The sequence below is a fragment of the Apis cerana genome, linkage group LG1, assembly GCF_029169275.1.
Source record: "Apis cerana isolate GH-2021 linkage group LG1, AcerK_1.0, whole genome shotgun sequence".
Classification (NCBI taxonomy): domain Eukaryota; kingdom Metazoa; phylum Arthropoda; class Insecta; order Hymenoptera; family Apidae; genus Apis; species Apis cerana.
The window spans coordinates 15,853,619-15,877,731 of record NC_083852.1 but is presented as its reverse complement, the minus strand read 5'-3'; the positions used below and the strand labels follow the sequence as shown (position 1 = coordinate 15,877,731).

The 24,113-nt window shown below is 36.6% G+C and overlaps 1 protein-coding gene across 3 annotated transcripts in view; it reads left to right on the top strand.

Moving 5' to 3' along the window:
- LOC108003471 (stAR-related lipid transfer protein 13-like) overlaps positions 1 to 24,113 on the top strand; it is a 310,442-nt gene that overhangs the window by 109,813 nt on the left and 176,516 nt on the right. For 2 of the 3 annotated variants that reach the window (XM_062076940.1, XM_062076934.1), the window contains 6 exons: positions 5,097 to 6,713; positions 7,267 to 7,441; positions 8,022 to 8,261; positions 8,995 to 9,234; positions 9,670 to 9,863; positions 18,365 to 18,407. In XM_062076940.1, the coding sequence (XP_061932924.1) occupies positions 5,097 to 6,713; positions 7,267 to 7,441; positions 8,022 to 8,261; positions 8,995 to 9,234; positions 9,670 to 9,863; positions 18,365 to 18,407 (2,509 nt within the window). The remainder of the gene's footprint in view (positions 1 to 5,096; positions 6,714 to 7,266; positions 7,442 to 8,021; positions 8,262 to 8,994; positions 9,235 to 9,669; positions 9,864 to 18,364; positions 18,408 to 24,113) is intronic. The other variant, XM_062076944.1, reaches the window with a different exon arrangement.

The following is a 24,113-nucleotide window of genomic DNA, read 5'->3' as shown; positions in this document are numbered from 1 at the left end:
CTTGGTATGTTATTCGTCTCTCTCTCTCTACGTTTCAACTTCAATCCATAAACGTGTTCTACCGTTCTTTCAATCGTTGATCTATCCTCAACTAAGCGAAGGAAATATTGCGAACGATCAGCGTATTTTTAATCGCACAGGTATCCACAATCGTAGTTCACAACGAGTCGAATCATTGGCCGACACGCATTCCCAGCTCGAGCGTGTTAAATAACATTTATGTTAATGGGCATAGGTGAGCCAATATCCTTCGAGAGAGGTTAAGTTATTGTCGTTTCGTAATCGCCGTGGTCGACTTTGTAGGCGTATCTCCTATAATGACACCGTGGATATCTCTATTTGCGCCCTGTTAAACGCGGAAATACACGAGAAAAAATCTCGAGGAGAGGTCAATACTGCATGCGGTGATGTACGAGCGGAATCTACGAGGTCGGGAATAGCGATCAGGACAATGGGGTGTTTAAAATTTTATCGTTCGACCAACGTGCACCGTTATGAATCACGTGCAATCGTGATTTAATAACTGGATAAGACTCGCCAATTATTTCATTCCTTCTTAACGCAAATCTTTTTCATAGACTTTCTCGTGTGAATTTTTATATATATGTACTGGCAAAAGTCGAGAGGCGTATCCATCATTCGCGAGTTTCTTCGTGAAAGAATGAATGAAGAGGGAACACAAGATTTCGTTCGATTGATGATCGAAAGCATGAGATAGAAGAATCGCGTTCACAGAGAGGAAAGGTTTAACACTTTCGAACGGTTGGAACGGTTTTACAATGTTGCCTTTACGTATAATTGGTTTTAATTTCGTTTGTATATTGCCTCTCGGTTACCACTTTCCCTCCCTTGATAGAGAAGAGACTTTCCTTTTCGCTTCTCACATTTGTCGTTAACGGGGAACGGGTTGAATTTATTTTCCATTGTTCGAACGGATGGAAAGGGGGCTCTATGGCATTTCGTCTAAAATTTATGCGCTTTAATGCTGAGCCTTCGAACGAAAACGTTTTCAATCATTCGGATAGGCTTCGCTTCATTCCAAGTTGAAAATTATTGGTTATTCGAGCAAGGTATAATCCTGATATCTTGCATAATCGTAAAACGTAGTGATATTTATTAGAGGGGGAGGGGGAAAAAAGTTAATCCTCGTAATTTGTAACCGGATTTCCATTATTATGTATCTAAAAAGGAATATCGAAAATGCGAGGGAAAATTATCTCTCAGAGGATTGAGTAATGTGTTGCGAAGAAACGTTCGATGGAATAGAATTTTTACGCGAGTTAAGTCAAAATAAATATTTGAAACATCGGGATAGATAAAAGTTTCGCCCAACCCAATTCGATCGGGAGAGAGAGAGAGAGGAAACGATCGAAGGAAAGTCGGTCGTTTAAATGAATCCATTCCGCTGACACGGAAGTGTTTGTGAATCGTCCTGATTGGGATTGCGTTTAATCTCAACCAAGGCGCAACGCCTACAATCGGCATCGCGATTCCGTTCCAATATTCTCCATCCATAACGCGCCGCCCGGTGCATTTATCAAACTGATATTTATATGAAAGCTCGACTCGCGTGCTTCAAAGCGACTGTTTTCTTCCGCGCCCGAGATTGGGCGGATAACGAACCGATTTAAAGAAACATCCGTGGAATTTTCTTGCGCAACGTGATTGCTTTCTCGACGTGGTGCAATATTATGATAACAGGGTTCGAAGAAATAATTTGTTCGATCAAATTATCAAATCGAAAATAGAAATTCTTTTTTTAACACGGCGCCCCTCGTCGATTCTTTTGAAAAACACGTAGAATCAACGAATAACATACGAAGAGGAATTTATGCATAATAAGAGAATTTACGAATCGCGTGTACAGCGATCAAAAAATAATTGCGACGGGATATTGAAGCTTCAAAATAGCGTTTTGCGAGTCAATCAGGAACATAACTCAATTTGATTTATTAACTAATGTCCTATGAATTATTGGTAAATGTGATAAAAGTTTCTAAAAAGGTCTATCAAATTTAACAATGCATTTTAATTAACCATCGGCCAATGAACATCTCTCGTTCCATCGCGATGAAGTCTCGGTATTCGATCCCATCGCAATAAAACCCTAGTTACTTGTCTGGCTGCGGTTTCGCGTTATTATAACCAGCCTGGCGATTAATCATCGGGCACGAGCTTCCCATTGTCCTGACACGGGTGTTGCATTGTGCGCCTGAAGCCAGCCAATGACTTAACGTGGGATATAACGGAGAATATAACTATCACGGCGTTGTCCATCGGATTCTTATCGGTGACTAATCTGTACGTATCCAATGTATCTATCTTTCTACCGTTTAAACGATCGCGCGCTAATTCTACCCTCGATGCATCGCTGACGCAACTGCAACCGTTTAATTCCCGGTGTGCGACACCGCGATCAAACCTCCGAGATTGCAGGAGGACACGGTTGAAATTCGGAACTTTATTGCAAAAAATCGAAATAAGACGGTGTTTTACGATTGCTCGCGATTAAAAATATCTTTGAACAGGAGAAATTGTCGAAAAGTATATTAATATTAGAGAAACATAACTTCGAGGATAATGACTTTCGCTCAACGAATGAACGATCATTAGGAGCGTTGAACATTCCTCTTTAAAGGAATTTTTTGTTTATCTCTAATATTTAATTTATCAATACTATTCTCCTTCTTCGCTCTCGCCTGCATTTCAAATCTAGTACATAGTACATTTCCAGGAAAAATATAGATTCCATTAGTAATTTCCTTTGGAAACTTTGAATCGTTATATCTCGATAACCTATTGAAGTATGGAGATGAATCAATTTTGTCGAGTATTTTAAAATTATTTGCTCGATCGAACATTATTTGCAATTATAACGTATATCTTTTCCTATAGAACAAGATATTTGAAGATAATAGAAAGTGTAAATTTAATTAGCTCAGGATGTTAATTAAATTCCGTCGATCGAATGGATCTCAATTTGAACATCAAACGAACGAAATTTACTATATCATTCCTCGAGATCGATCGATCCCCACCTCGGCGCGAATCGCAATCGATATCGTCCCCGCGATAGCGTATCGATCGTAATCTCGTATAAATTGAATTCGCGAGCTGGTTAAGGATAAGAAGACCAATTTCGTCCCGCGGGAGGAAATGGAATTAAAAAGAAGCGTGTTCCGAACGAAATAAATACGGATGGTTGGGCATCCTTTGTGCGGATGGAAAAAGAACTCGCGCGGGGCAATTTTTCAGTTTCATCCCGGGGTTTGATAGATCCTCGGCGCGTTAAAAAAGGATCTCTCTTTAAAAGGAACGCGCGCGCGAATATTATATTCGCCCGTTTGATTAATGATAGACGCGCGTATCAACGAGATCACCTAGCCGCGACTAAGTTTAATCAAGCTTTTCATTACGCGCGCCATAGCGAGCGTCCGTTTGATAGATGGCGTCCGAACACATCGAAGGTGATGCGATCCATGAATCGATACGGTCGAATCGCGTTATCCGTATTAAATGCGAATTCGAATTGGATGGAATAATCGGGAGGAAAAATTTTACGCGATGGAAAGAAAAGTTATGAGGAATAAAATTGATTGCGTTTAATGATTGATGAATTTAAAGACAAAGGAAGATTTATTTTTTTTTTCCCCTTCCTCCTCATTTTTATCTCTCGCTTCGTTCGGATATACTCGTAACGTTGCTCTTTAACGGTTCGAAAGTTTTTTTGATGGATGGAAGTTTAGCCTCATTCCCATTGGGAGAAAATTAAAGAGTTTTGACAAAGTGTGGAGAACAGCGGAGAAAGTTCTATTAAAATGTTCAATTATTAGGAGGATATAACTTTCGCGCCAGAATTTTAAGCAATTGTCGACGACGCGACTCTTGATGCAATATTATTTCGAACATGGAAACTTTTTCACCGCGATAAATGTCCTTTACAGGAGGGGGTGGTATTAAAATCACGATAACACCAATTTCACGTTGAACTTCATGTTTCCACGTTGGAGGCGCGACACGTAAAGATCTCGTTTACAACGTTACCCAGACACTAAATCATCATCGATCGGACAAGTTCTCCACCGAGCGGCGCTTTATTATCTCTCATACAACCTTTTAACGATTCCAATACGCTTCTATTATGCCGAGAGTCAAATACTTGGGGGGAGCGGACCAACTGGAACAGTAGAAAACTCGAACAAGTGTCGTACCGAAGCGAACAGGTTTCTAAACCTGTAGGTGATCGAGGTTAATTGACCCTTGTCCACCGGGTGAAGATCGGCCCATAAATTAGAGGCATCACTTTTTCTTCACGGCCAGTCGTAAGCCAGTCGTGTCGGGACTGTGTTTGATTTTTCGTTTCGAGATGGAGTGTTAGGAAACAACGACCAACGTGTCTCAGTCAGAGTCGTAACCAGTGTTCGTTATGGACCATTTTATACGATTTCGACGTGCCATCCACTCGAGTTCCATTTCTCGAAGCGTCAAGATCGATCGCCAGTGAAAAGTAAGATTCTTGTCCACGAACATTATGCGTATTATAAATATTTCCTCGATGTTTGCTCGCTTGCATCTGGCATTCCATTGTGATTTCCGAGCTGATATTTCAGTTTTAACGCGGTGGTATCGTTTACGAGGCGGTTGTTATTAACTCGGGAGACGCGTCGATTCGTCAGATGGGATGGTAATATAACTCGCGCGAGATGAGCTTTGAGAATGAATCGTAATGCCAATGTCGATCCCATCGACTCTTGCTCCGTAATATTACACGTTTCCCTTTCGTTTAAATATCCTTGTCCCGCAATTGATCCCGCGATTTAATTTTCTCTCCGCGATAGAAAGTTTAAAAAGAAACATCGGAAATAATTGCAATAATTATTATTCTTCTAGCACCTCTCATATTTTCTTTGTTCTAATATTGTTCATTAAGATATAATTTATAAAATTACAATATTCTATCTTATTATGTAATAAATTTAATAAATAATTATTGTAAAATTTAATAACGAAAATGTTTCTTTTTAAACTAATTGAAATATAAAATCTCTCTAAATCTCTGGTTATCATTAACCGATCCGCTCTTTTTCTTCCAACAGGAAGAGATCGGCGAGATCATCGAGTCGGCGCCCTCCACTCCCCTGATCATTACAGACGAGCCAAAGTATCATCCCGCGCAGCCGGCCCCGCCGGTGCAGCCGGCTCGATACGCGCTCGAGCCCTGCCCCGTCAAATCACCGGCCGCGAGAAGCTCGAGACGCCACAACTCCTCCGGATCGAGGGGCTGCAACGCCGTCGAGGACATTGGCGATTGGTCGAACAGCATCCTCGCCGAGTTCAACACGATAATCGCGAACGAGATCGACGAGCTGACCAGGGAGCTCGAGCGGAAGAGGAGCAAGGAGGAGGCGAGGATCGTGCGTTACAAGGAGCTGTTGAACGAGTTCGGGATATCGGACAGCGAGAGCTCGATCGGGAGCTCGTGCGAGGCGGCCGGCCATTTCTATCGATCGTCGCCCCGGCCGGGCAACGACGACATCCGCGATCGACGAAACGGCAAGTTGTTCAACGACGAGGCGACGACGGGCTTCCTGTTGGGCCTGGGCTACGACGAGCCGCCGCGCGATCGCCTGATCTCCGCGAGAAACGACCGGAGGAAGAGCGGGAGCCTGCCCGAGGACCTGCAACGCTTGATAGGGGAGCGCGCGAGGTATTACCCCTCGCCTGACTCGAATCTCGACGACGACACTCGCGATCTCTCGGGGACGGCGTTCGTGGAGGAGCATCGTCGCGGCGGGGTCGATCTGAATACCTCTAGTCTACCTTCGAAACTGGACCGTGGACACGCGAGCGGCGGGGAAACGGAGGAACTCGGTCCGCGCGCCAAGTACCTTGGAAACGATCAACCAAAGAAACACGATGTAATAGGGATAAGTTCGAGGGGCGACGAGGACGAGAAGAAGAATGGATCCACCTGTTCTCGGGTCGGGTCCATCGGCCCGGTTCGGCCGTGCATCGAGACGGACGAGTCGTGCGCGAAATTACCGCCGAGGCAACGCGATGCCCACAGGAAGACTAGCCTGCCTGTGAATTTGACGGGTCAGAAGAGGAGAAGGACGCCGAGGTTGGCGAGAATTCGACGGAACGAGGAGCAGAGCGCGATGGATCCGGATGGATACGAGGTGGAGGAGGAGAAGGTGGCGCAAGTGGTTGGCGGAAGGTCGTTGGACGGGAACGGGCCTAAATCGGCCCCTGTCACGCCAACGGAGGAGAAGAAGTCTCCGTTTTCGAAGATCCTCTGGAAGAAGCACGCGCCCGTGTTTCACGAGAGCACGGACGACGTTGTCCTCGTAAGGGTGTCCTCTTTGCCGGATCAGGATTTCCTTCATCTCGACAACGAAGCGTTGCGGGCGAAGAACGGTTGCGCGAAGGAGGGTCTGTCGAAGAAGAGGGCCGTGTCGCCTCTCACCCTGCGCTCCGATATATCCGCGAAACGGTTGTCCGAGTCCGACAAGGACGTGCGACAGGTGAGTCCCGTGGATTTGAAGAAGTTCTCGCTCTCGAGATCGAGGGGTAACGACGTTGGAGTGAGCTGCGATCTTCCGGAAGACGACAACGTTGGATCCATCGGGAGCGTGGACAGCGGCAAGTTCGAACGGGTGGAGAACGTGGACGTGAAGAAGATATTGGACGAGCAGAATTCCAGATCCGGTTCGGTGAGTATTTAGCCCTTTTTTTTTCTCTCTTAATTTCTTTCATTTTTCCGTGTAAAATATTCTTAAATTTTATTCCATCAAGACGATAATGATCGATAAATTAAGATTAATTTCAACAAGGCAAATATTTATATTGGGGTATTATCGATTACACGCGTCGATAAATGATACGTGCAATAAGATAAAATATGAAATTGTAAAACGAAAAAGAAAATTCAAGGATTATTCAAATAATAACCATCTTCCCTTTACTAGCTTTACAGAATAAACGGAACGAAATTTCTACGCGAATCGTTGTCAAAAGGTTAATTCGCATGCACGAAAATAGAATTCCACATCATTAATTTAAACATAATTTGTTTTCAGTAATTTTAATCGAATAAACAGATTTCACGATAAAGGAAAATTATGAGAGAAATATTGCATTTCAAAGGGGTCGCGAGTTAGATTTATTTCTGGAACGAGCACATTCGATCACAAAAAGTGGACTAGTAGTGCGTTACAGGCAACAAGATCGAATCCACGATAATAACGAGGTGAAATATACTTTCAGCTACCGATTTCTCTTCAATCCCTGTTATCGAAGATCCGAAACGGGTCCGGCTCGTGCTGCCCGAACAGCCCGCCGATGGATTCGCTCACTTGTTCCGACATAGCGACGCAAACTTCCCCAGCTATTTCCAGAAGTTTCAGCTTCACGTGGGTCAGTGATTGCGACTCCCCGCGAGGTAACTCTCACGCCTGTTCAAGCGTTCTTCCTCTTCTCCTATCGTTATTTGAACTCGAAGCCAACTCTGCCTTCATATCGACTAATTGTCAATTTAATGAAACTCAATGATCGTAAGTTTTATCTCTGTTATTACGGGGAAAATTTTTCGAAAATTAAATCATCCCATTCGTTATGATTTATATTTTATGAAATAAGAGTTAATGGGGGAATTTATGAAAGTTCATTTAATTGGTAAGAACTAAAGTTTTTTAATATAGCAGAGGCTTCGTTATTTAAAGTAACGGGGAGAGTGGAGAGAAGAACTTTTCTTAGATAAACTATTTTGTATTTTGAGGAAAATAATTAAGCATTCTATATTCTTTTTTAATTATCAAATTTTATAATATTGCATATTATATATCCAATTTTATATTTCAATAGTTAAATACATATTTATGTTTCGTTAATAAAGTTTTGCTTTCATCGGTGTGATAAGAAAACACTATTCATATTCCAAAAAAACAAATCTACGAAGAATTTTCAAGGCGAGATTGAGTATATTATTCTCGTCTGCAAACGTTTAATATAAATGTTCACAGCGGAGTCGCAGATGGATTCGCAGTCGCTGCAGGACGAGAGCACGTTGGATCCTGCCTCGCCGCAAGACACCGTGGACGATGACAATAGGTCGTCCTCGTCGTCTCAAGATCTTCTTCAAAGCATGGACGAGATTTCCTCCGGAAGTATGTCGCCGGATACGACCGACAGAGCATCTCCTCTGGAGAGCGGTATCGGCACTGCCAGCCCTCCAAGAAGCACCGATCGACGGATAGTTAAGCGTAAGTCGATTATCATTCCTCGAATTACCTAGAGCCCTGAGTCTCACTCAGAAGATATTTTTATTAACTCGTATAACCGTGCAATTTGATATGTTCTCGCGGTGGGGAGGTGAATTCCAGGAAACGATGCATGAATAGTTAATTAATTTGTAAGCAGTGTGTTCGTTCATTGTCCGAAATCATTCGAATTTCGTTCTCATTTCACATTCGCCAAAGTAATCCTATCTATTTATAAATCTTTTAATATAATTAAATTAACAATAGACTTTTTCCTATGTTTTTAAGGTATTTCGGACCACTTTTCGTTTACCTCTATCACTTGGCTTAACCAAAATTAATTTTAATATTCAAATACTTGTGCACTCGAACCTGTTTGGCTTCATAACTTTAGATCGGATGCTCAATGCGAATTGTTCTTCGTTTATGACAGAATGCAATTCGATCGACAACGCTTAAATCAATAAACAATCGAAAAACGAGAAAGTATCAGTTTATATTGTCGCAAATAATCCTTTATATTCAATTGCACGAACAAATTTACATAACGAACAATCAAACAAGAAAAACAAAGGAACAGACTTTGTTAAAAAATAATACAATTTAATAATCAATTTCCCGATAATTATTTAATCGTGCACACACAAAAAAAATAATCCAATACTCGTCACATCCTTCCACTCACCACTCGAGCCATCATCATTGCCATCATCAAAGAGACGTATTCTCCTCGCAGCCCCGTCCTCAGCCAAGTGTCACCGGAAAGAGACCTGGGAGAGGATCCGGCGACGTCCTTCCAAGTTGAACTCGCGGAACGACAAACACTCGCAGGACGTGTGGATCAAACGCGAGAGCGTGCACACTCAGACGAAGGAGAACGAGGACCAATATTCCCAGGACGCGGTGGACAGCAGCAGCGGCCTCGACGACACCCTGCCGAGGATCAAGCCGCCTCGACCGACCAATCTGCCTCTGTGTGAGTTTCATTAACGTGGACGCGTGGACAACGGTCAGTCGTGCGTGTTGCGAGGGAGACATGCAAATTGCACGGCTCGAAATGCCGCTCGTTCTTTCCTTTTCCTTTTTCTCTCTCGAGGGATACAATATTCAAACAACCACTTTTGTCTTGCTCACATTTGCGAAGCAATTAAATGAGCCACGGAGAGAAGAGAAAGTGGGAAAATATTTCGAGAAGGGTTTCCAGATGATAATTGGCGTCACTCTCGAGCGGATGCAAATGGAGATACGTAGGAATGTGTAAACGGAGGAGAGATGGGGGAGAAGGTTCTTCAATAAGTTTGTGAAAATATTGTATCTTTTGATCTTAGATCTTAAATCGTGAGGATTTATCTCGGGGAGGAATGTTAATATTCGATTCGATTACAATTTGTTTAATGCACCTCTGTCGTAGGTCTGTCCACCACCGCGAGTAGCTCCCTAAGTTCTGGAGAATTATTGGAGACACCGCCACGAGCGCCGTCATCCCCATCGGCCGCCAGCCTCCAATTGAAACCGGAGCCGCTAAGCGTGGAAATGGGTGGAAAGAGCAGCAGTGCACCCTTGCTGGAGAACAACGACACGGAGAAAACGAATGGGAAAATGCCGGTAAGTGCTTATATCTCCGTAAACATTCGTCTCTTAGTTGTAAAAATCAAAATATCTCGGTTCTACCTGGTTGATCATCGAAAAACAAACTTGGAGATGAATTTATATTATTTTTCATTTCGACTCTTTATGCATAGATTATTTATAAACATTTTTATGGATATTGTTTTATGATAATTTTCAGAAATATTTCCATCCTGTTGTTCATTTATTATCGAACAAGCATAAATCTTGCTCTATCATGATCGAATCATCTGAATCCTATTAATCAAAAGTAGAAATCGATATTATTTTGTTCACTTTGAATAATTTTTTACACTTTTCACCGAGGATAAATCATGCTCGTGTTGAAGAATGAAAAATCTTGTCCCCTCTAATCTTGTTCATCTTCCAACCGTAACACAAATCCCAAAACCTTCCTCCAAAATCTCTCTTCAATTCAATCAACACGATCGATCATAAATAACCAACGTACGCAACATACTCCTCGTACTCGATTGACAATCATTCATAATTCGTGGTAGATAGATCAGGTACGGCCGAGATATTTCTTTAAATATCGATAACAAGCGACGAGTCTACGAGGAAAAGTGGGTATCCAAGTTCGGGATTCAAAGGCAGAGCATCGTCCTAGCTTCAATAGAGGGCATTAATCACGTGGCAGCGAAGCGTGTACGGCATTTGGCATCGAGATTACCGAGCCGAGATACGTTGACTCGGGCTGTTGCTCCGTTCGGTGATCCCCGCTTATGGGCCACCATTAGTCTCTGCCCACGTGAACCGTGTATATACGTTGTTGCGTGGCATTGACCATCGGCGTACACGGTATTTGTATTTCACCGCTGCTTGTAACACCGCGTGCGTGTGTGGGCCGGCTCAGGCCATCGTAAGATTGACACTTTGTTGGCACGATGAACCTTAATTTCCCTTTCATGACAGGTATCTACACCTGCTACGGGGCAACGCCGAGTCGCATATCTTGCAAATTAACCGATCCCAGTTGAATTCAATCGGTTGAGCGAGCCTTGCACTCTTGTTCGAGCTCGTTGATGGCTCGTTTTGGTATGCACGCGCCCAGTCGTTTTATGTCGTTATGGCCAATTTCGACACGCGAAATACGGGATTTCGTTGCTTGCTCGACAATTTCCATGGAAATTGGAGTGTATTACACTTGTTTTACATTTGTTTCTATTTTTCCTTCTTACAAATACGTCTTCACTTGTATTTGTAAGAAATTTTTCACTGCTATTCGTGTGTCTTCAGTTTTATTAACGCAAAATGATTAACGATACTTGACTGTTACATAAAATATCGATTTTCTTTAATTTTGTACGAGATATAAGTTCAAGAAGAACGTCAAAATCATCGTATAGATGATGGGAAACGGATGTATTTCAAAAAATCAACGAAAGATGGCTATCGACGAGAAACCTGGTTCGAGGAAATGGTTGTTGAGCCGGAAGTTGGGGAAATTACAATTACAAGTTCGGAACTGGAAGTTCCTCGCGGCCATTGGAACAAGCATCGAACAAGATTGGTGTTTGCGATCGGATGCTTATCGAGGACGATCGATGTTATCCACTCTTGTCGTAAAATTGAAACTTTGTTAACCAGGAGGTTTTAAATTTCCTTTCGCAGCAGGTCCCCTTGTATTCGATATCTCGATAGTCAATCGGATTTTCTTTAATATTGTAACGTGCATGCGCGCTTCGTACAATGATCGAACCGCGGATACTTTGAGGGGATGATGAGCTTAATTCTCCTCACGACGGGTATCTCCATTTACTTTACGGATCGTCGATGTATTTTGCGGATGAGTCGATGATTACAGATAAGTCGACGATAGTTTGCCTTTCTTTTCTTTTTTAATTCGCTTTTTATCGACGTATGTTTTATCAATTTTTATCCGTAAAATTTTTATTCTTCTTCTTTCTTTTATTACTTGTCATCAATTTGTGAAAATTTTTATTTTATTTTGATTCTTGAAATCTTTAAAATTCATATCAAAATTTTTAGTTGGAATTTAGTTTTATTTTTTATTCTTAATCTATCATTTGATTTCAAATGAAATGATTAAAATGCGAGAAATTTTAAAATAGGTGTTGTAAAATACGTATCTCTTTAAACAAGAGAATACAATTTCCGTTTGAAAATGAAAGGAAGAACGTAAAACGAATGGAGGATCGATAGTTGTTGGAACTGATCGCTAATTTTAGACTCTTCGTCGACCATTTTCACAGTTAATTAGTCGGTTGCAGTTTCTATAGTCTCTTTTTACACCTGGGATTAGTACTTTGTTCCTCATTGATCGTTTTTTATTTCCCCTATCTGAAAAAAAATAACCTTCTCCTATCTCACCTCGCGTGGTTAATTTTCAAAATTCTTCGAATACCATCATTATCAATATTACGAATAGATATATGAATTTGCATATTTACGCAATTATATTCAAATATATTGATTTTAAATGCTATTGATTCTTCGAAAACAAAACGATTTCAAAAGGATTCTAACGATTTCTAAAATAAAAAAAAATCAAGTTAACAAATACATTTTCCATTTTTAGAATTTAATTCCACAGATACTTTATAGCGTTATATTTACACCAGGTCTTTAAATCTGTTCCATGTTTATCATATCTGAAACTACTGCTCTACCTAGATATTTCATAATGTCACAATATTATCTCACGCTAGGAAACACTTAAAATCCATCTCATGGAGCAACAACAATAGTTCATCATTCCCGCACCTATGAACTATGTATTCTCCATCACACGAAAGAAAACGGAAGGCGAACGATTCTCTGTGTCCTGAGGGATGCCATAAATTCTCATTCGTTGACGTTGTATGGGCAAATAGCGTGAGCCAGCTCTATATTTATCCGGAGAAGGACTCTCTTTGATATCGTGACGATCGCCTCGCATTGACACGAGTCACAAACTTCTTTACCTCCAACTTCTTTGAATATTTTCACGCCAAGTATTGAGTAATAGTCGCAATTTATAGGACAATTTCAAAGCGACTCGATAACGATTTTAACCTCGTCGTCGGTGGATGCCCGGTATACGTAAATTGTTCAAGGTCAGCAGCGGTTCTTTGATGCTAAAAACGACCCTTCGCGCTCGTGCACGAGCCGATATTCTCTACTTACTTCGGCCATTTTTGCCGCCGATTACGCGAAAATAATATTCGAATTTTTCCAGCATCGAGTTGAATTTCGATGGTTTCTACAATTAGGCGATACGATTATTCCATTATCGAGTATTTTAGTTTGATTAGTAAATGTTATTATCAATATTATCGTTATTGTACTATTCTTGTATATTCATTTGTATAGATTTGAATTTGAAAAAAGAATATAAAACGATTAATTATTTAATTATTTTCAGTGAAAGATAAATATAATCTCAGTCGGCACACTTGAAAAATAATTTTTTCACTAAAAAGCAAACTAAATATTCGAGTCAAATGTCGTTTATAATTCTTGTAGTTATAGAATGATAGAATATATTTGAAAAAGTAAGCGATCTAATTTTGCTATCAATTTTGTAAAATTCTATTCAATTTTTTACAGACTACAATGCTACTGAAATAAAAATAAAAAAAGACAAATGGTTGCTTGAAATAATAGCAATAATTCATAGCGAACACAGTTTTACACGAACTTGTAATATTCCATTTATTCGTCCATACTTTTTTTTTATCCTTGAATGAAACGATAAAAAATTGGATACAAAGTGTGTAACCAACTGAGTGTTATTTACTCGCAATTTATTGATCTGCTTGCGGCTCACCATATTCAGTGTCCATAAATCACGAGCGTCCCATTGTTACGTTATGGAATACCAACTGTTAATCGGTATGGATTGGCTTAAAAATGATATTTTAGTTGAAGTACTATTTTTTATTTCTTTCGAAGAGCAACGTTATTTATAGTTCTAGTTCGTGTCATGGCTTTTAATAAATTTTTAGTTACATACGACGGTGAAATACGTCGTAAATCTCTACATTGAAATTCGTAAATTTGTTCTATAAACGAATTCAGTTAATAAAACATTAAAAATTACAGAATTCGAAGTCATTGTAAAATAAGAAACAGACGCGTCAATAAATATTCAATTTCCAAATTTTCTATGGCTAAAATAAAAATCGAAGGAAATTTTTTTGAAAAAAAAAGGAGGAGATAACAAACATCCTTATATTAACATAGAAATTATGTTATTACAACAAGTTAATAAGAATCAAAAAATGAAATATACATTCTTTCCGTCAATTGAATTCATCTTTAAAGTTTCCATCAAAGAAAAAAGGAAAAAGAAAGTAGAGCGGAAAGAAATACCATAAAGAGATAGCAGAGGATAGATTTATCAATTGGTTTTCGGTTACAGTTCCATTGTTGAATCCGTGTTATCAATGAAATGTCGATACACGAGAATTTGCACACGAGTGAGCATCACCTTGGTAAACACACATTTTCGCGAAGGATCGGCATCTCGATGATAATAAGTGATCAAAGCTAATGGAGCAGTGAGCCATGTTGACATATTAATCGGTCGGTGTCTCTCGTGGCTTTAATAACTATCGTGTGTGGGTTGTATGCAAGAAAGGACAGAAGAGAATTTCTAGAGAACAGAGAAAAAATCATTGCATCTGTGATGAAGGCCGACAAACCTTCAAAGAAATGTTTTGAAAAGAGAGATTCGACGTATAGTGAATTCTATTATTTGCCTGACGATTTTAATTGAAAATTAATTTGTTTGTTTTCTTATCATTTAATAGTAAATAATTATAAAAGTAATACGATAACGTGAATATTATAGACGTGTCCCCATTTCAGATTCACCGATGATATTTTTATTCGATTGATATTATGACAATATCGTGACAATATCGTTTATTGACACATTGAATTTACCGATATTTATTTTGTTGATACTCATGTCATCGATGTTGACTTTCCATTTATATTTTATTGTTATTCTTATTATTCCTTGCGCAAAGAAATTAATGTATCGATGAAAAATTATTCTTCATAATGGCATACTCGTAAATGTGATACGTAAATGAATAAAAATGTTGGAATTAACGTCGATCAAACGGTGTCGATGAGAATATTTTAAATGAAATGATTGTTCAAGATCATATATCAATACGATGAAAAGCAAGAATGAATAATTTAATTTAGTTTCGCATCATCAGTTGGGATGGAACACAGAGAGAAATATTGGGGAAAAAAGTCGATACGGATTTTACGATTCAATTGAAAATTGAAATCGGGAAACAAAGACAAACTTTTACAGATAATTTTTCTTGAATCGTATTATTTACAATACATTAAAAAAAAAAAGAAAAGAAAAGAAAAGAAAAGAAATTGTGTTGATAAAAACAGAAAATAAATTCATGGAATTTTATCGAAATTCTTTTTTGAAGTTATGCAGCTTATAAAAAAAAGAAGAATCATATTAGCTGTTGGTTATTTGTTCGAGAAATATTTGCAATTATATTTCAGTTTTTCTTTTTGAAAATTTACAATTTAAACGTAATTAAACAGTTTATCGTTTCGTATTTTGCGGCGAAGGACAATTAATTTCGAATATTCTCGTGCACTCGCCTTAAATTTCGTTTCTCCGAAATGCAAATGAAATGTTAAATTGATGCTGCATGTGTGTAACAACTGTTTCTACTGGAGATTAATAATATTACATTCACATCGATGATTTTGATAAAATGCGGTTCCATTTAATAGGATGTATGTATTAAATGCAATGCGATTATATCGAGGTGAATTCGAATTTGCTTTCTAACTTGATTCTATTTGGCGCAATTAAATTATATGACGTTATTTTGATGAACGAAATATCTCTGTAAAGTGAAATCCAAATTAATCTAGAAGTCTGAAATTATATTTATTAATATAACAATTTACAATGCTTAAATTAAATTTTTAAAATTCAAAATTAGATTCTTTTCTTTTTCATTATGGAAAAAATTTTCAAAATCAATATCAATGAAGTAAGATATATTAACACTTATGATTTTATTTTCTATTTACAATCTAATCAATTTTTATTACATCGTTATCGATATTTTTTCAAAATCTCTTTGTCAACATCAAAACTAATTATCCTTAATAACTAATTATCCTTAATAACATTTTAACCTTTTCCAGATATGCATAATACATAATCTCTTACGAAATTCCTGCTCTCTAAACATTTCAATAAAGATTTGAAAGTACGAAAAATAATAATAGAATACGTGCGACATTAAATGAAATCAATAAAATTCTACGTAAAAAATAATTTTAAACGAAACAATCGTTAATCTATAGATTGGAAATTCACATACTGGCACGATATTTTATATTTTTCGTGTCCAGAAATATAAAATTACAGAGGATAATATCGAGTTGTATAAGCCATTTAAATATCGAAAGAAATAATTGTGAATGGATTGAAAAACATGAATAATAAAAAATAGAGATATATTCGCCCACAAATTTGGATAAAATTGAATTCGTGAGATCTACAAATAATGGAGAATATGGAAATGGAGAATATGTTATAAAAAGTTTATTTTATAAATATGAATTATTTTAATATTCCAAGGCGTTGACATTTCAAAGCTTATTATTCAATTAAACAAGAAAATATCTTTCAGCGCTAAAAAAAATATCGAAAGAAAATTCATTATTATTTTTAAAATTAATTCTGCACCACAGCTGAATAAAATATCATTTCAATATAATAAATACCGAGTAATTCTATTCTGTAATTCTTTGAAAATGAGATATTTTATTTGATACGGAAAAATTTTTAAATAGTAATTGAAAATACCATTTTATTCGGATTTTATCTCGAAATATTTAATTTATCTTAATTTGTTTCCTTTATTTTAAATATTATTGCTAAAAGTAATGATTCCCATTCAATACATTTATGAGTATATATTGATTTTCTAATCTCTCTTTATATATCGTGTACTAAAAATGGTAATACAACTGTTATTTATACCATTATTTACAACTTGTCCTCGCCTTAACTTCTTGCAATATCTCAACGATAAAAACTCTTAGATTTTAAATCAAAGAATTGCGTCATTACAATATAATAATTTTACTTTATGCCAGATTATTAAAATAAAATATTCAACTTTGTGGTTCGTATCGTTAAAACGAAAACATTTTATTCGTTGAAATTTTACTTAATCTTGCTTAAAACACCATTTTATTTAAATATCGTACGATCCAATATTATTATTATTTATTTCCCCAAATATTATCCAGTTATTATCTGTCTTCCATTAATCGACACGAATATATAATCGAAAATTATATCGTTTCGTGCAAAGAACGAGTTTATTAAAGCGTAGAGAGCGCGAATTTAATAACAACGCATCATATGTCCCCCGTCTATTTTCCATGGAAGAGAGGGAGGGCGTTAGATCATCGCCAACCCACGCGTTGCCCTTTTTTTTTTTAATGAATCACGCACAATTAAATTATAACACACAATACTAATCGATGAATCGCTTTTCGCCACGATAAGGTCACGGTCGTACGTTTGTTTCGACGCTGTGTTCGATATCTCGACGTATGTAGGTCATGGTTCGACCTCTTCCGCTCTCCCGGTTCCCCATTGCCAACCCCGTGGCCATTTTCTCTCCCTTTATTTTTTCCTCTCCCCTACGAAGCACGTCTCTCTCCCCACGCACCACGGAGCTTTAGTTGCAAAATATGATGATGATGATACGCGCCCACGTAAATTTCGACGTAGCCAATTAAGCGTCAACACGATTTGAGAAAATGCGCAAAACGTTGGCCATCAACCGATGCTAATTTTATATAAATTTGCTCGTTACCCCTGATTTAATTAATAACTCGGTCGAGGTTGTGCACGTTTTGTTGACGGAATTCTTGGTTAAACGTTCGCGAACGTTTTAATTTTAATACGAGGATAGAATTTTCTTTGCTTTTTTTTTTTTTTATTGTTATTGAGAACAAGATACAGGATATTCAACGACAACAAACGCATTATTAAAATAACAATCAACGAGCCTTTGAAGGAGTTATTGAGCTAGATTTGAAACTTGCCTGAGATGTAGAAATGGAACTTCGACTGAAATGCCAGCGTAAAGCAACAGGAAATTGTTATGCAAATAGGAGGAAATTTACACGTTCAACCTGCTTTACTATGCATTTTCCTTCTCGGGACGAGAGAAAAGAATAGAGGATAACTGCGAAATGAGAATCGTCGCACAAAGAATTCTACGTTTCTACGGTTTTATTCGAAAAGAAGTACAAGCTTGATATACAATTAGGGTTGTTTGTTTTTCAGTTCGCGAAAAATTCAATCTTGATACGTAAGTACTACGAAATAGAGGAATAAAAGGAGATCAAATTCGAGTTACGATATATTTTTCGAAGCATAGTTTAGAAACTTGATGTTATTCTATAATGATCTACTTTCAAATTGATCGAATTCTTTCGTTTGATTGCAGAGTTTGCAGCAACCACGCTCGCAGTCGGAACGCCAGCTATCAGGTGAGTTTTATATGTAAGCATATAATTTTTTGCAGTGAAGAATTCGAATTATTATTTCATAATATCTCCGAGTTGAAATTTTAATGGTAATTCGATATTATTAATATTCATCGTTCATTTTTTTTTTAAATTAATCTCGCATACGATTCTGTTTTAATTTTAATATTTCAAAATATTTTCAATTATTTGCTCGCGTGTCGTAATTGCAAATATATTTTAAAGAATAATTTCGAAGCACACGGAGAAAAAGAACGAATTCGAAGATATTATTTCCGATATTATTTCCGTTAAATTTTCAATATTATGTTTCAAACAAATTCGGTTGAAAAATAATAATCAATGATGTTCCAACATGTATCCTCATAAATTCATCGTTCAGGAAATTAGAATTCTATTTTATATTCTCTGTCGCTGAATCATTATTATGAATCCAATAACGAAAGATGAAATAACGCAGCATGTTATATCGAATTTTTCATATATACAGAGAAAACCTGTACAAAACCATACACCATATTTATTTTCGTAGCCAATTCAAAAAATCCCACGAACAATTGCATTTTACAATTATTCTTCGTCATATTAAACATTGTTTATCAGTAATGTTTTATTATAGATGACGTACGTTGTAAAGAATCATCGAATTTATTGTATTTTCAAGTATTCAGATCTGATATTCCATTAGTTTTGAATAGTTTCGATATTCCATTAGTTTTTCGATCACTTTCATCTTCATATTTAGCCATAAATAAAAAGTTAAAATAGGAAAAATTATAGGGAATATTTCTTGGATATCTATTGAGGTTAGTAGTAATATTTGAATTTGGAACTGATAATATAGTATCGTCAAGGAAGAATATGAATCGAAACAAAATATCTTAATCATTTCCCATATTATTACTACCAATTAGGAACAACAATATCATATGTACTCGCGTGAAAATCGAAAAAAAGTAAAGATTTCCTTGTCGCTTTAAATACTAACAAATAAAAAACGAAGTTATAAACTTCCAAATTCAAGTATGCACAGACAAATATACCCGTATAAATAATTTCTCGCCAAGGTGCAACAGTATAATCACTGTAATATCAACGTCTTCGACGTCTAGAAACTCGTCGCAACCCTCTTTTCTCTCCTTTTTCCCTTTTCCCTTTGGATTCTATTTCCGTCGAACGCTATTTCATTCTTCTCGGCCGGTGATTTATTCGATCGAAGCCCGGCCAATTTGTCGCCTCCGGCGCGGGAATGAAAGTAGCCGGTGCTACACGTCCCGCGAGACCCGCAGGTTAATTCTTAATTTCAACCTTGGGGTCAGCACACCACCTCCCACCGGAAGCCTTAATCACGACCAACGCTCGGAGTCGCGTTGCTCGAGAAAGCAATTAGCGCTGTCCCGCGAGCTCGTCGATAATTAATTAAACTTTCGCGATCGATCCACCCGATGTTTCTACGACCGACTCTGTCCGATACGCGGATTGCACGCGAGTCGTTCGGCTTCTGTTTACCCATCTTTCACGCGTGTGTGATTTTCAGGTAGAGAAGATTGGTGGATTAATTTTTCAGTTTTTGATTTTTAATGAAATATTATTAAAAGGATTGGGGAAGGCAATGTACTATCGCTCGAAAGTGGGATATTTTCTTATTCTGAATGATAGTTTTGTAAAAAGGATTTGTTTTTTTTGTAATTGTTAATTATTATACAAAATTATTTTTTGTGTAAATAATAGTGGAAGTAACGAAGACTAATTTTAGTTATGATGGTAGGTAGATTTAAGCAACCTTTGTGCGTTGATCTGTTTTTTTTAATAGCTCGAAAGTTATTAATTATTAATTATCTTTCTGTTATTAACAATTAGTCAGTTCTGTTTATCATACGTGAATCATAATCCACGAATTTCTCATTAAAGAGAATTTTTCCACGTCGATGCTGAGTTATTAAAATATTATCCCATTTATTATAATAGGATCCCATGTTGTAGGTCCATGTTCCATAAATTCAACACTTTGTGATAATTTTGACAAAAACTTTTCGTGAAAGAATCTCTTTCAATACAGTATTTTTAAATATTTTGAAATATTCTCTGACATATTTCGAAGCGTAGATTCTTTGACGAGAGAATCAGTAACGTGGCAAGCTGATGTGGAAATTTGGTACAAAGAGATCGATGAAAGGGCGGAAAGTAGAAGAATCAAAGATACATGCCACCTGTAAACTCGTTCTACTTTAATCTTCGATCCAACAATATGTCTCGTTCGTCATTTTGCCCCTAAAATAAACCGATGTAGATATAATTCCTATCGAAATTCACAGTTAATAATAAAAGAAACGAATGTCGAATTGAAATATCGATTTAGGTGTTATTATTTGAATAAAAATCAGATTCAAATCCTATATTTTATTTTAAATTGATAATTTACACAGAGAAAAGAGTTTAATCCTGTTATCTTTCTCGAGTCTGTACGAGTTGAAATGAAGTTATACATTTACATAAATGCATATAATATATCTGTTTTAAATGTATATTATTTCTATCAAAAGTACTTGTTGAAAATAAAAATTGAATGGAATCAGGAGGCATACGTTTTCAAAAATCTAACGCATATATAATTTCAATCGTACATCAATACCATATATATATAATATTCATAAAATCATTTTTTCCTCACTCTTGTCCCTCATAAAATTCCGTAAAGATAATACAGAGAGTGCAGTGTAAAAAGGACGACAGTGTCAATACGTGTTTTATCCATTATCCTTTTTTTTTTCCAACAACAAAATGTTCGTATCGCAAAATATTCGATTGCCAAAACGCTCATAAATCACATCTTCGAGAACATATTCTTACGGAGCAAATATTGACATACATTCGTACTGATATATTAGAGAAATTGACGTCCACGTCGATGTCATTATCGAAAACATTATTTCATAACACACGGTATCGATCTTCCACCGACGAGAGAAACTATCTTCCTATCGATACGATTCAAAAGGGGGTGTGCCGATGCGAATTAACGTTGTAAGATTATTCGTTTCCATCCACGGAGCATAAAGATGATATATATCACGCATTTCCGCGCCAAGAATGTGTGTCACCGGATATTATCGATTCAGGCGCACGTGTTAGAAAACGCGGACGTCGCGCTCGAATTTGAATATCGGGCCTACAATTATGCAAATTTCACTTTGCCCGTGATTTATTGGGATTCTTACGGGGGAAGGAAGAAAACACGGAGAAGGCGTATATCATGGTTTGGATTACACATTAATGGGAATTTTATTACCATCTTTTCCTTTATTACCTGCTGTTAAATGATGGATGTATATCGTGCTTTTTTTTTCATTTGATTTTTATTTTCAGTTTTACACGCGCGTTTACGAATCTTGATTTTCCTCATTTGACCCTCATCGACCGTTTTACAATGATGGATGACGGAATTATTACTTGGAAATTATCGTTTGTTCGGAATCTCGTTGAGAATGGAATCGAATCTAATTATGCGAATCTAATTTGATAAAAAATATATATAATAGTATAAAAAACGATCAATATAAAGTAAATATATTTTATATTATAATTGCAGTTAGAATTATAAAATCAATATTAAAATTACAATCTGTCTTTCTTTAAATTGGAAGATATTACTTTTATTTAATATTCGATTTTGGGCGAATATTAGTGCATGTATTTTTAAAAAGACAAATATCTTCAAGTATTTGTAATAATTTGATTACCCACTATATCATTAGATTTTTATTTCCTCTGGAGTTGCTATTTCAAGAAAATTGTGAAAACCAGCGAATATTTAACGTATTATTGCACGAAAGTTCACTGTTGTAACTAAATGTAAAATTATGACTTAATTATACTCGGGAACTATGATAAATTTAAAACTGTTTGAAATGAAATTACAAATCTAAGTATTTTGTTGCAGGAATTGGATAATTTGAATATACGCGATACAGATTTCCGTTTCGTCCATCTATTTTTAGGTTTTGTGTACGTATATAAACTTTGAACAGCCAGTATAATTTATCGTGAAACGTATATCGTTCGTGTTTTAAACCAAATTATCGAAGACACTCATTGCTCTTCAACACAATAATTAAAAATCGATACGACGAAGCATAGAGTAAATACAAGCGAAATTCATGCTTGGAGAATTCTATGGAATATATTTTTCAGACAATCGTAATCAAATGATACTTCATTTCCTTGTATTTCAAATAATTTTTCATCCATAAAAAGAGAAAAAAAGAAAATGTTCTTTCAGCATATCTTAAACGAAGCCCTTAGGAAAAATGGAGCATCAAGTGCAACCAATAGCCTATCGATAATCGAATACTGGAGACAAGTGTCGCATGGAACATTTTTTTTTTTTTTAACATATTTTTGATCTTTAGATCATTTCCCTTGAAGATATTTCCCTTTTGATATAGAGGAATTATTCCAAGTTAATTAAAAGAGATAAAATTTTTCCTCTAACGAGTTCAAACTCATTACAGTGAAATTTTTATTCGGAATAATAGAGAGATATGTTCGCTTTTTCTGAGAGGATTAATGGAATAATAATCAAGAAAAGTAAAATTAAATATAAATAAATTGGTCATATTCTATTTGCTTCTCAAATTATCTCCCGTTCTAATCCCATGAATATTTTAGAGCGTGAAGATTATTTCGCAGTGTTTTGATAATTCAAATTATTATTAATATAGGATGATATTAAAATAGCAAGGTATAATATTCGAAATAATAAAATATTTGAATCGATTATTCCATTTGCTTCTACGAGAAACATTTTTATTTAAAAGAAAAATTTGTTATCATTAGTGTCATCGTTAAAAGCCCTTCACGAGTATTTGCATTTAATTCCGTAGGACTTCAAGAAGAGTAAGATCAATGATGGCGAAATTACACCAATTTGACGCATTTGTCATTTTTCTAGATTGCACAACGTGTAACGCCGTGCCCTTTCCCTGCAATATTTCACACGAACGTTTCCTTGTTTCGAGGCATCCCAATCTAGATACGCGTTATTTTTCCTTCTATCCCGAGGAAAGGACGCTGTAAGAAACAGGATACATCTTTCTCTGAAGCACTCTCTGAAACGAATTACCATAATCATAGAGCCGATAAATGTATTAATCACGTTTATCCTGTGTAAAAAGCGGTCGTCGGTAAATTTTATACTCGTTTTACCTGAAATTAATTATACGAATACGTTTATAAGCCTCAAGGATTATTGTATATACATAGGTTTAAACGAAAAGTGGGTCAAGTCTACTTCAATAAACCTCTGTTAGTGCGATCTCAAATCCTCGTGCGACCAGCTCGTTCGTACACTGATGAATTCAATTGCTGTGCGATTATTAATCAATTAGCGATTTATACATTTATCACGCATATATTAATTATCTTGAGTATCAACAAAATATTTTTATTTTTCTTATCGTTTTTTTTCCGTTCGAAAATGCGAAAACTTGTTCAATTTATTTTTAATCATTTATCAGGGTTAACGAAAAAAAGGCAATATTGTTTCGACGTTTGAAAAATTGGTTTAAAAAACCTCTTTGTTCGGTTTTTCTTTTTTCGTTGTCGAAAAATTTCAATGGGTTTTAAAGAAAGTTTTAATCGTGTCGGTGAAATGTTCGAGTTTTTCACTGAGTTATATTATTTTCATTGAACGTTCGAGTTGTAGAAGGT